The sequence below is a fragment of the Mchenga conophoros genome, linkage group LG9, assembly GCF_057382185.1.
Source record: "Mchenga conophoros isolate Kocher_MC1m ecotype Shallow Benthic linkage group LG9, M_conophoros_male_GT1.1, whole genome shotgun sequence".
NCBI classification, from domain to species: domain Eukaryota; kingdom Metazoa; phylum Chordata; class Actinopteri; order Cichliformes; family Cichlidae; genus Mchenga; species Mchenga conophoros.
The window spans coordinates 28,055,398-28,069,098 of NC_140534.1; the positions used below are offsets into that span (position 1 = coordinate 28,055,398).

Below are 13,701 nucleotides of genomic sequence, written 5' to 3' on the forward strand. Positions count from 1 at the left end.
TAAATAAGTATATAAAGCATTTGTAAAAATATAAAACCATAATATACATAAAACACAATTACTTAAAATAAATCAATAAATACACAAACACTTTAACCAGTGCTTTCTGAGACTGGATGAGTAACGGGAACCACTCACTGTCGGATCTGTAAGTGCTAAAATTATACTGTTACTCGAACCATCCAGTCGTTCTCTAAAACTGAACATTAACTTTCTTAAAAGTGCTTTAAAAGTCCAAACACCCACAGCTACAATACAAACATGAATTATTTAGAAGATACCGGGAACATGCATCCACCGTTTTTGTAAACTGAATGCTTTGCTGCCTCTCTGTGGTCAAATGCGCACATAGACTTTTTTACTGGACTACATCGCAAACAAATATATGTGTGCAATATATAAATATACAGTGTGTTAAGAGACAAGAAAGAAGTGAATCTTCGGTGCAGCTAAAAAAAGAAACAGCGTTCACATGATTCATAAATATTACAGCGGCATACGTCACCCAACGAGGAACGCATGCGCAATGTGAAATGAAAGCAAACAGCAACATATCGATACCAGTCTCAAACTACTACCATAACCTTGGAGTCAGGACGGTATTTATGGGACTACAGGCAAAGGAACTTTACTTAGAAGCCAAAATAAGACACACCGAATCTGCCTGAAACGGAGCTTTCTCTAAAAAAAGAAGAGAGAAGTGAAACATCGCTCGCGTTTGACTTTTTGGAAGTGGCTCTAAAATAGTTCTCCGACTCTGCGCACTTGCTTCCTGTTGACACTGACTCTGTCAAATAACCAGTCAAACGACTCACTGACAGAAATGTAAAAGAAAGGAAAGCCGAGACCAGGTAAGAACGCGGGACAGGAGGTAAACAGACAGGCAGACGGGACTCCGCTGGAACTATTTTCTACATGAGTCTTCGGGCAGGATGTCGCTGAGTTCAGGCGGTTGGGCTCACTCCTCCCCCGATCACACACCGGACCACTCCGCCGCGTTCCCCAGCCACTATGGGGCCTCGCAGTCTCAACTTGGCTGCCACACCGTCCTCATGTCGGTTCGGGTGTCAGTGTGCCATTCTGGGATTCGGCCGCTGTGTCTTCCGGGAGCAGGTGATGAGTCACTGAGACTGCAGCTCAGCATGGACCCGGGGAAATCCGGGGAATTCCGGCTGTCGCTCCTGGAGAACGGCGGGACTGGCCGGAGTGTGGTGAGTTCACAGCAGTGCGGGGGTTGGCTTGTTGTGGTATGTGTGTTTAAACGTTGTTAACAGGCTGTGAAAAGATAATAGGAAAGAGATGTATTCTAGATGTACCTCCACATCAATGCAAGGCTTTATGTTGTCCAGGTTTATTTTTAATGAGCACTACCTCAAGCAGTGCAGTGATTTACAGTTTTCTGGCTTTACACCAAAGCCATCCTGGTCTAGGAAATCCCCGCAGACCCTCCAGGGTCTTAAGTTTCTTATGTAAATTGCCTTATGCAAAGGCCATACCCTTGACAACTTGAGGTAGTGATTCTAAATCATTAAATATTAAAATGTTTTTTGGCAAGGCAGGTTCTTTTTTTTTAAAATAGATATTACCATTTTTACCACTCTTTTGTGAAGGAAATTAATGTCTGTCCATATCCTCTTTGCACAGGTTGTTTGGGTGTTTTTAAAGGGCACCCATGACCAAGGGGGACAGATTCAGGCCACTTTGCTTGGAAGCAAATGTTATGTTTTATACACATGTCTATTTTATCTAACTACATTTTTTTTACAATATAGTGGGAAATTAAAGTTTAGACAAATCCATCACACAGTGACAAAAACGACAGCCTTTGATTTCCTCTGACTGTCGCTCGCTCTTTATTATTTCAGACCATCGCCGAGTTTGATTTGAGGAGCGTGAACTACGAGGTGAAGTCGCCAAAGTGCCACGAGCTGAGTTTGGCCGTTCCTCCCAATGATCGCATCAGCTTCAACTTTCGCTGCGAGCAGGAAGCCCAGGAGTGGGCTACTGTGTTGATGTCGTCACTAAGAGAAGCACACAGAGGTCAGTCACCCAGGAGAGCAAATACTTGTAGATGACAAACAGATATTTGGCCTTGGAGCAAAGTCCATCTAGCCTTTTTATTCTGCTTATCCAGTTGACCCAGAAAAACAACCATTAACACATGACAAATTTAAAATAACCAAATAATTTAACCCCGCTAACTGCATGTCTTTGCACTGTGGGAGAAGCCAGAGTAACCAGAGAGAGCCCACTCAGACACGCTGAGAACATGCAAACTCCACACATAAAGGCTAGTGCCGGATGGTAGAGTCAAACCCAGGAACTTCTTGATGTGAGGCAATAGCTTTAATTTGCTTTAAATTGTTAAATCCTCCCAATTCTTTCGATCTTTGGGCTGAAGGAAGGACAATACTCGGTGTATAAATGCTCAATCAACAATTACTTTATTACATACAATTCAACACTTTTGAGCATCAACCATCCGGATGGGGAGACATGCATGCAGAGGGTCACAGCAAATCTCCAACTGGTGGAGGGTTACTCAAACTCTTATAGCATTTAGTGGCCCCCACCTAGTCGTAAAAACCTAAACATTCATTCTTTCTAACTCCTAGCGAGCCTGACTTATGGCCTTGGCTCCCTATTTTGTCTGCCTTTAACAACGGCGGCAACGGTGGGGGTGAAGCTCCCGTGGAATGTGCTCTCTGTCTCCTCTACTATCAGAAAAAGCAAAGTCCTGGCTCTCCGAAAACAGTATTTCTTATAACTCAGCAGTATAATGCATCATGAACAATATCATTCATTCACACTGAATCAGCAGTCTAATGTAATACAAATCAGTTTAATAACTGTAATAGTTATCACCTTCTTCTAATTCAGGAGAATACTACAAACTAAAACTACATAATACTTTCACAATCATTAATCAGGGGTATATCATGGCATAAGATAATATTATAACCCCACACCACCATGGTGCAAATGCATTCAAATTTGCAAAATATTGTAGGATGCTTTTGTTATGCTGATCCACCCTGTAGGGAACTTGTGTTTGTGCAAATTAAGGTATAAAATTGACTGTGTTCAGTGGTTGGTAGCAACACCACCATGAACCTCACCATTCCATGCTTCATCAGAGTATAGGGTTTATACTCTGATGAACGATAAACCTCAGATTGTCTCAGTAGGCTAATAATGACATCATTGTGATGTTCGTAAAGCTATAAAGTGTCGTTTTAAGTAAAGTGAGCATCGTTTAAATCATGCCCTGAGCATTTTTCCTTATTTTTTAACATACAATACAGAGAACAAACCTGCGTCACTTCGGTGTTTGTTGTGACCTACCCTTCCCTTAACTTCTCCGGTATATGTGTTACTGCCCATGCTGACTGAAGGATGCTGAGGCCTGTGTGAGCTGAGAGCTCTTTGTTCTCATCATGGCTAAAAATAGTTGTTCGTGCCGCTGGCTGTATGTTTGAAGTTTCACAAAATCCAATCAATTAAAATTTATTTAAGCATGTTTTTAGCTAAGCAAACGCAACAACAGTGCTGTACAAATTATCGGACAGGCAACATGAGTAATATATGCAAAACGTAAGTTCGTACATGTTAAACCGTATAAGATAAACGTGACATACACATTGATTTATTAAAATAAAATCGAGAGCGATTACTTGGACCTGCATGAAACACTGCGCGTCTTTCCTGGTCTGCACGGCTGCTCGACAGCGTTGCACTCAAACAATGGGGACCTCTCTTTTTTGAAAAAGTGCAGCGTTGTGTGCGTGACTGGGATACAAACTGTGGAAGTGATGGTCTGATATTCAAATTAGCCCTGTGGAACCAAGCACAGCACTGTCAACTGATTCCACTTTCATAGTGGAAACCGAGTGGCAGACGTTAGCTGTTACTCTTCATATTTCCATACGTTGCCTTGCTTCCCCCTCAGGGCTCAATTCACACAAACTTGCGAAATGATAAAATCACAGAATGATTGAGTTTCTTCTGGAGCTTAATGTGTTTTCTTTATCTCTTTCTTGTCTTTGAAATCTGTTTAGTTAAAATCTTTTTTCCCCCTCTGGGTTTCAAATTTATATATTGGCAGCCTTCTCTCACCATAATGAGCCACAGCAGCCCCCTGACGGTCCCCATCATCAGAACACCTTAGCTTTGCAGCAAACAGGTGAGTGTGACACCTCTGTTTCTGTTTTCATTCATTTATTTGTTGTTAGCGCCCTTCTGATCTCTGCATGTCTCTCTGTGTTTCATCATGCGTGCATTTGTTTCATCTGCAGAGGACACTTGTATAGAGCTGACCAAGGCGATAGAGGCAGGTGACATGCAGTCTGCTTCTGCCTTTGCTGCTACGCTCGCCCATCAGCGTGCTGCACTTAGGATCCAGCCCTCCACCAGAGACCACGAATACAATGAAGTCAAGTAGGAACACGATTACTCGTTATGATTTCGATACTTCGCGGCACGATCTATAATCAGTAGTTTTATGTTTTGATAATTTGATGTAATCTTAGTTGTTTGCACGGGTTTCATCTTGTCTCGCAGTTTGGCTGTCGTAGTGGAGGATTCGTCCTCATCCTGTTGTGTCACTGTGAAAGTTTTCCCACACATGACTACTGCGTCGCTGAAACAGCAGGTTAATTTGAGCTACACATATATATGTTTATCATATTCCTTTCACAGCATGGTTTCGATTCTGCCCCACTGTTAATGTTTCTCTCTCATTCATCGTCATTCTCTTTGTTTTTTTTCTAGATGTTTCTCGAATACGGCTTCCACCCACGAGTGCAGCGCTGGGTGATCGGCCAGTGCTTGTGCTTCGACAACCGATCCCTCGCGTCGTACGGTGTTCGTCAGCACGGTGACACGGCCTTCTTGTACCTCTTGTCAGCCCGCCACGCTCGCTTGACCCCGCAGGCCCTCCAGCAGGATCAGGAGAGCATCCTCCTCTTCAGCCCTTCATCTCAGTCTTCTCCAAACCCGCCACTCCCTGCTACCTCTGCAAATGGCCCCTCATCTCAGGACTGGAGGCCTTACACCACACTTCCTTCTAGACTCCTTACCAATACTAACACTGGTAAGATGTGGTCTCTTCACAGTGGTTTATGTGAAATCTGAGCTATTTAAATCACAATTACACATGTGTATTTGTTGCTTTACTAACAAAGGGCCTTTGAACACCTTATCACTAAAACCCTTGTGATCATTGCTTTGAAAAATACACCATGGTATGTCACTTTCTTATCTTCTATATGTTATTCTAATACGAGATGAGTCTTCCCACAAAAAAGCAAAAACTTGGCGTGATTTAAAATTGAAAGGTCTCCTCTTTAAGGTTGTGTTCTTGTGCACCTCCACATTGCTTCCAGGGCTCCTGCTATTCTAGATCAGTTCCTAAAAGTCCTGTTCTGCCAGTTTGCAAGTGTTCATCTGTCTATGATTCTGTGAATCATAAGACCACCTGTGATTAGTGGTGCAACGGATCACAGTTGATCTGAAATCCGAACCGATCCCACTCCACGGTTCGGTACGCACGTGATCCAAAGATTCGAAAAAGAGAAAAAAGTATGTGTATGGTGCGCGAGGTCAGTCTGTCAGCCGGTAGTTATGGCCAGCGCTAGCGGTCCAAGTGGCAGAGCAGAGGAGTTTGCGGCATTTAAGCAGCCCTTTGCCGACCAATCCGACCGGGCTAAAGTTATTACAAAAGCTACTGGGGTGTTTAGTTGCAGACAGGAGGCCGTATTCCGTTGTGCAAAACAAGGGGTTTAAACTATGATGAACGTGCTTGAGCCACGCTATGATATCTCGTTGCGCGTCCACTTCAGTGTGACAAGATCGTTCCAAGCATGTATGAGCAGGAGAAGTTTAAAGTTATGGCTGAACTGTCCCAGGCATCTTCTGTTGCTCAAACTACAAATGGGTGGACCTCCAGGGCAAAGGAAAGCCACGTGACCGTGACCGCTCGTTATATCACAGCGGAGTGGCCCTGTACTGCCCTATAGATCACATTAGATTAGATGAAACTTTATCCCTCGGGTGGGTTCCTCCGGGAAATTCAGTTTCCAGTAGCACAGCACCCACAGAAGTTGCAGAATGTGAGCAGAAATATACCATATATATAAACACAGAGAATACAAAAGGGATAAAAAGAATAAATAGGAATAAGAATACAAGGGAACGGCACATTTCAAGTATTGTGAGTCTATTACACCGTTGGTTATTAACAAAAACTATTGCACAGTGAAAAGGCACTACAGCTTACTTGTTCGCCCCTCCTTTGTCCCCGTTTCCCCTCCCTCTCCCCTCCAGCGAGGAGTTAAACAGTTTGTTGGCGTGTGGGACAAAGGACTTTTTAAGTCTGCTGGTCCTTGACTTTGGGAGAAGCAACCTGTCACTGAACAGACTCCTCTGGTTGTTTATGGCCGTGTGCAGAGGATGCCCAGCATGGTCCATAATGTCCATATTGCACCTTAATTTGTTTTTATATAAGTGTGTGGAATGAGTCTTCACTTGAATGTTTTTTAATAGGCAAAAAATACTTAAATAAGTAAATGGCGAGTCGAATTTTTGTCTTTTTTTTCTATTTTTGCTGATCCGAAAATTGATCCAATCCGTGACTTAAAACCGATCTGATCCGAACCGTGAGATTTTTGATCTGTTGCACCGCTACCCACGATACAGTATTATTGCAATTTTTAGCATTTTGCAATAAGCTCACAATAACATATACTACAATTTATCACAATGGAATCAGTCTGTGACTAAATGAGGACAAATTGGTAATTATACACTCTGTCAAGCTGAGTGTGTCCAGTGTTGGCTGTTTTTTCGGGTGAGCTGATTTATTGTAAGATTGCTCAGCTAAAATTATCTCAGGATCGCCGTGCAGGAGATGAACACTGTTGCTATTAGAGGGCTCGTCTCATGTTAGCAGAGCAGCGTTCCCATTTATTTACGTATCTTTATTTATTTCATAAAATATCGATATTTGGTGCCCCTGTATCGATACAAAATAGCCATGTAAAATATTGCAATACAGTGCAGTATCGATATATTGTTTTGAGTATGAAGACAGAGAGTAGGGCTCATGAGTGTGATGGTGTGATGAAAAAGCTTCTGCCTGCTCAGTTCAGCGCGTGTTGAACTCTCAGGCACCTTGAGACGTTACAGTAGTGGCCTGCATTGACAGCCTAATGCTGGGGGAATGAACGTTTCACACGGTGGGATGAATGTCGAAGGGAAAAGAGTGACAAGCATGCTCCTGACCTGTCTGACAAAGAACTTAATATTTTGTCACACAAAGTAGGTCACAGCACAGTTTCTGAGACATGATCTAGAAGCAGAAGTGTTTGAAGTTGTTGCACACTGCCCAAGAAGACCAAAAATAGTGACTACATTTAAATTAAGTATGGCTTTTTTTTTTTTCAGTGACAGATTCAAATACTTTATTGATCTCACCTTGTATGACTGTTTAACACCTTATTTCTATTGTTAGATAAAAATAAATAAATAAATAATGTAAAGTGAGCAATCCCCTACTAAACATAGTTTGTCTGTGACTTTGTATGGTCTGTGCCCACATAGTGAAAATGTAACTCAGCAGAATACCAAGGAAAAGAAATAATTACTCAATTTAAATCTATATGCATACACCATAAAGGTGCCATAAAATCTTTCACACACTGGCATATTGAGCAAACATGTTTGCACGCAGATTTGATGTTGGCTGCTCAGTCTCTTTTTTTTTCTCCTTAAATGCCTCAGGCGGTTTAGAGAGGCAAAACATCAGAGAGATCAGAGATCTCATCAACCTAGAGATGCCTCAGCTTGATAAAGCCCTGAGCCCGAAAACATCGCCTACCCAGGTAATGTAATTTTTGTCAACCTATCGAAAACATATACTTAAAGGACACACAGTTAAGTTCAGTAAGGTAAAAAGAATGTAGAGAATAACGGCGCTAAACAAATTTTCAGGGTTGGTCATGTCCTTCGTGCACCTACATTAACAAACCAACACGGCCGGGCTGTGAGATCTGCAGTACGGACCGACCTGAGAACTACATTGTCCCGGGGGGATATCGACCTGATACACTGGAGCTCAGAAGAATTCAGAAGGAGAAAGAAGCTATCCGACAATACCAGCAGGTATTTAAAAAAAGAATACATTCCGGGTAGTATGGTTTTACGTGCACATACTTAATATGATTTCTGGAATATAACATGATGGTGGGCACACAAAGCTCAGTTAAAAATTCAGGGAGGGGAGCACCACTTAGTGACACACAGTTTGGCCAAATTTGACAAAATGCTCAAAGTGAAACCGATGAAAGGGAGAGGGTGATATGTATTTATTTAGAAAAAAATTAATAACCGTGGTATTTGAATTGAAACGTTCAGGCTCTCTCAGGTTGACTCTCTTCTCTTCTGTCTCTGTTTTTTGAAGGAGAAAGGGAGAAGAGAGGGGCTGAAGAGTGCTGGGCTTCAAAACACCTCACTCCTGTTTAACCTGGACCAGAACTACTGAACACACAGACACAGGCAGACATACACCTTATGTTCATTTCTATCCTTGAAGCACTATCTCCACTGCCCATGACTATATTCATGTATATCCACATTTATGCAATAAAACTGTCGAATTTTACCCCTGAAGTCATTTTAAGCTGCCTTCATGCATCGGTTGCATCCCATATTTGCAGATTCATAAGATCGTGCAGTTTACAGGCTGTGTGAGAACATGTTACTTTTTTTTTTTTTTTTTTTTTTTTTGCACATTTTCTGAAAAATGTGGAAAACGTGCTCTGAATGAGCAGTAATGCTGACAAGGACGGGCAGGTTTTTAAAAAAAACCTGTGAGATTTCTTTTTACATTTTGACCCTGGCTCCAAAAGACGTTACTCATATTGAACATCCAGTGACAGTCGTAATCACTGCAGCCTTTCAGCAAATCAAATGAAGTGGCTTTTTAATGAACTCTTTAGGAGCAATAGTTGCCACCGAGTTGAATGTATGAGTCATTTATTTTGCACTGCGATACTGTATATACTCTGAATGGATAAAAATAAAAGGTTTTGACTCTGTGTGCTTGTCTGTGTTTGTGTAAATGAGGATTTTGAGCATTTTCGAGTTTAAAATGCACATTATAAGAAAAAGCTGGAAGAGCGCAGTTTACAGAACTTGCCTTTAACCCTCACTTCCCTCCTCCAACAACACCGCTCCTTCTTCCAGGCGAGGGAGGAGGAGCGAAGGCAGAACTTTGCCCGGCTGGTGATGATGGATGGTCAGGACCTGGTGCCTAACCCTGAATCTGTGGAGTGTAGGATCTGCTATGCAGGCTTACAGCCGGGAGATGGCATCCTCCTGAGGGAGTGTCTGCACTGTTTTTGCAGGTAAAATTTAAGGGGTGGCGGTTTTTTGATTTGTTTTGTTTTTCTTGTACACCTTGGGTGACTTTTCTGTGTTTGTGTGCACGCCTGCTTAGAGAGTGCTTGCGCTCTGTCATTATGCTGAGCGAGGAGCCTGAGGTGTCCTGTCCCTACAGAGATGACACATACTCCTGTTCCTGCTTCCTGCAGGAGAGGGAGATCAGAGCTGTGAGTGAGACCAACTAACAGCTTCTGACACATTTTTTTTTTTTGTTTTGTTTTTAAAGCTACAGTTTTATCTTTTAGTGTTAGCACACATTCACCATCTTCCTCCTGTTTCCTGGTGACAGTTGGTTCCTGCAGAGGAGTATGAACGCTGGCTGCAGAGGGGCCTTTCAGTTGCAGAGTCTCGGTGTGAGGGCAGCTATCACTGTGCTACTCCTGACTGTCTGGGCTGGTGTGTGTATGAGGATACTGTCAATGTCTTCCACTGCCCTGTCTGCAAGAAACACAACTGCCTAATCTGCAAGGTAGAAATCATACACAGTATATACTGGTATAAAATGAAATTTAATAATTTATTCCTGTCTTTTGTTCCTATATTGGTTGCTTGAACTCATGTGATGCATTAGATTTGCACATATACTATGTAGAGATGCAGACTGAACTTTGAACTAATTAATTAGTCCAAGCTCATTTAGAATAAGTTTATTTGAGTGGCTTCTGCCAGGAACAGTTCATTTTAATTGCACATTATGCTGTTAAAAATGAAAAATACTTTGTAAAAATGAATACCGTACATAAATGAAAAAATGTCCAAGTATTTAACTGGTTTGGTTGCCTCATGCTAACTGCAAATTGAATAAGAAATGTTTATTTCTGCAAAGAATGCCTGTTTTGCTCATTCCTAGCTACATTTTTATTGAATTTATCCAATTGTCCTAGAGTGATTTACATAAATTACAGTTTTTAAAAGATCCTTATTTGTTCCTCTTTCTATTTTCTCCTCAGTCTATCCATGAGGGTATGAATTGTAAGCAGTACCAGGACGATCTTGCAGCGCGTGCTATCAATGACTCTGCTGCTCGAAGGACAACACATCTACTAAATGTGAGCTACAACAGACATGGAGTTGTGGTCAGAAGTTTTCATACATTCCTTGTGGCATGAATATCACGGTAATTTGGGGTTTTTAGTTATTTCTTTGAACGGCAGGATACATTTTTATTACTTTGAAAAACAAGAATTGGGTGCACGAGTTTCTAATCCATACAGGCTCAGATCTATACATACAACCCCACTAACATTTGGTTAAATATCTCATAGCAAGTTGTACTATGAGCAGATGTTTTGGTAGCCATCAACAAGCTTCTGCTATAATTCTGTCTGTGATATTTAACCACTCTTCTTGGCAGAATTGGTAGAGTTCTTTAAATTAGTTGGTCTCTTGGCACAGACCCGCTTTTAATCCACAAGTCTTCAGTAGGTTTGAAGTTTGTACATTGGGAAGACCATTGCAGAAGCTTAATGTTAGCCTGCTTTATCCAATCCAAAACCAGTTCATGTGTGTATTTGGAATCATTGTCCTGTCTCAACACCAACTGAATCAAAGTTTCAACCATCCAGCTGTTGATTTACGGTGAAGCTGAAGAATTTGGAGGTAGTCCTTCTTCATTATTCTATCCATTCTGTGTATTGTACCAGTACCACTGGCAGCAAAACAACCCTAGAACACGATGCTACCACCACCATGCTTCACAGTTTTACTTTGTTTTTAAGTTTGAAAGCCACACCCTTACTCCTCCAAACATGTGTCTTGCAATTGTGGCCAAATAGCTCAATCTGACCATAAAACACATTTGGCTTGTCCATGGGGGCAGCTGCAAATTTCAGTTGAACTAGATGGTGTTGATTTTGGAGCAGGGGCATCTTTCATGATCAGCACACAAATCCCTTTTATGCAGCAAATAAAAACAAAAAGTTGTAGTCAATCACAATTACTAACAAGACGTAAGCGTGCCTTGGCTTTGTCAAGTTAAAAGACATTGTAGAACCTTCATCACTAATTATTAAAACATTTAAGTGAGTGTATGTATATATTTGTGCCTGTGTGTATACCTTTAAATCTGTGTAGATTAGCGAATATCTCAAATAAATTCAAACCTGTGCAAGAAATTCTTGGTTTTAAAGTAACAAAGTAACAAAAGATGTATGCTGAACAGTGCCACCCTGGAAAAAGAACCGTCCAAAGAAATCATTAAAATCCCCAAATTACCATGACAGCCAATGATGAGTGTATGTGAACTTCTAACCACAACATCTGTACTGTATGTGGGATGTGCGACATGACAGAGAGTTCTTTTGAGTTGTACACTGTTTTAAGGCTATTTGTAATGCACAGAGATAGAAGGGACAGTGTTGCAGATCCATTTTTACCTCTACTCGTAAGCAGTGAATGGCTTTGTGGTCTAATGCTTACAGACAAACTGATATATACTGGTAATGCTTTCCATATCCTCGGGTCTCATATTCTTTCTTCTTTTTCTTGTTCTCATTTTATCTCTCACAAACAGACTCTTGTGCAGTCAGGGGAGGCCATGCGCTGTCCACAGTGTGGCATCATTGTACAGAAGAGAGATGGATGTGACTGGCTGCGCTGTACAGTCTGTCACACTGAGATCTGCTGGGTAACCAGAGGGCCACGCTGGGGGCCAAGGGTATGAAATCTGTCCTTTCTACCTTAACTTTAACGATTTATCTATTTTTGCTTTATTTAGTAACCTTGGTCAGATAGACTCAAAAACTGTTTATGTCCACCTAAAAAGACTGCAAAGCCTTGTTTTCCATCAAAGCATGTTCCTCATTCTGTTGCTTTTAAAGGGTCCAGGAGACACCAGTGGAGGATGTCGTTGCAACGTGAACAACCGAAAGTGTCACCCTAAATGCCAAAACTGCCACTGAGAGGGTCAATATGGGTCAGATTGCCCCGAATGAATGAATGACTGAACTTGGGGAAAAAAGCTGCTCTCTCAATAGCATGGAAAGAAAGACTGAGATTTCTATTTAAGCTATATTTAATACAAAACTGTGCAGAATTTATACATTAAATACATACTGAGATCTTTAATCAACAAATCTCTAACAGTCACTTATTTTCACTGGTTTTTCCACTGGAATCCGAATGAAAGAAATAATATTTTTACATGTCGCTGCATCTCACTAATAAGAATGTGGTTAGTTATGTAACGAAGATGAGCGTGGTCAGAATTATGCGGTATAAAAAACAGGAGTATTTACTTTGAATGCATGTGGTGCCTTTTCAGAATGTTTGCACAGCTGATGTAGCAGTACGGGTGCGTTACTTTCTGTTTAAGCAGTTACGAGCCTGGATGCATTACAGAAAACTGAAGTGGCCTTGTTTCTCGTGCACAAAAATCAGTAGCAGGGTGTTTCTGAATGAAACAAAATGTGACAATTTTTTCTCATTGTGATAGATGAATGTGATAAATAGATGAAGCAAGAGTCCAGAGTTACATATAGAAGCATTTCTGAATGTGTGTATGTGTGTGTTTGTACGTCTGCGTGATGCCGTGTAATGACTGCATGGGTGCCTTGTTACCAAAGAGGTTTGAACCGAAACAAGTGTGTGTCTGATTATTCCTTCGATTGGGATCCGTTGGCCTGATGGCTGAGAGAAACCAGACTGTTTTCACAGAGTCGTGTTTTATTACCCACGACTCTGTGTTCCCCCAGAAACTGCTCACATTTGAGTATTGTGTGATGACATCACCAATAAATGTCAACGTGTTAATTAAAAGGCAGGTATTGGTTGTTAAGTTTATATTTCCTGTATGGGGAGGCACATGTAAACACCTTTTGTCAATAAGCTTTTATTCCTGTAGAAGACCTCGGATACAATAAAGTAATTCATAACAGTGTAAATACTTGGAACATGTTTTTATCCATGTACGCATCAATGCCCTCTCTCTTCACTGGAAAAGGGGGGGATGCCTAACTTCAAATTCCTGAGTTTTCCCTCGACTACACTACTGCCCAGAACTGACAGGCCAAGAAAAGATCCTCACTCCTTTCTGTGTGTAAAAGTCAGCACTGTGCTGCTGACTTTCTGTTGTGCCTTAACAATAAATAAACACCATTCAAACTCACACGTGTGTTTGTGAGTGATTTAACGTAGAACTGAGTGAATGAGCAGCTTTAAAGCTGTCATCGTGCTTTCTAATCCTTTAGTAGGGTAAATTTTTCACAGCTTGTAAATATTCAAAGGCTATTTGTAGCGTCCAAAGAGAAGACTTGGTGACTT

General features: G+C 41.3%; 1 protein-coding gene across 1 annotated transcript; it reads left to right on the forward strand.

Moving 5' to 3' along the window:
- Positions 1 to 528: 528 nt before the first annotated feature.
- shrprbck1r (sharpin and rbck1 related) lies at positions 529 to 13,537 on the forward strand. Its single transcript, XM_085287345.1, has 14 exons — positions 529 to 1,211; positions 1,866 to 2,040; positions 4,106 to 4,183; positions 4,296 to 4,437; positions 4,561 to 4,651; positions 4,771 to 5,092; positions 7,780 to 7,880; positions 7,990 to 8,160; positions 9,244 to 9,404; positions 9,497 to 9,608; positions 9,731 to 9,910; positions 10,392 to 10,490; positions 11,954 to 12,097; positions 12,261 to 13,537. Exons 1-14 carry the CDS (start codon positions 933 to 935, stop codon positions 12,339 to 12,341), a joined length of 2,136 nt encoding a protein of 711 aa, XP_085143471.1. The 5' UTR covers positions 529 to 932; the 3' UTR covers positions 12,342 to 13,537.
- Positions 13,538 to 13,701: the final 164 nt, after the last annotated feature.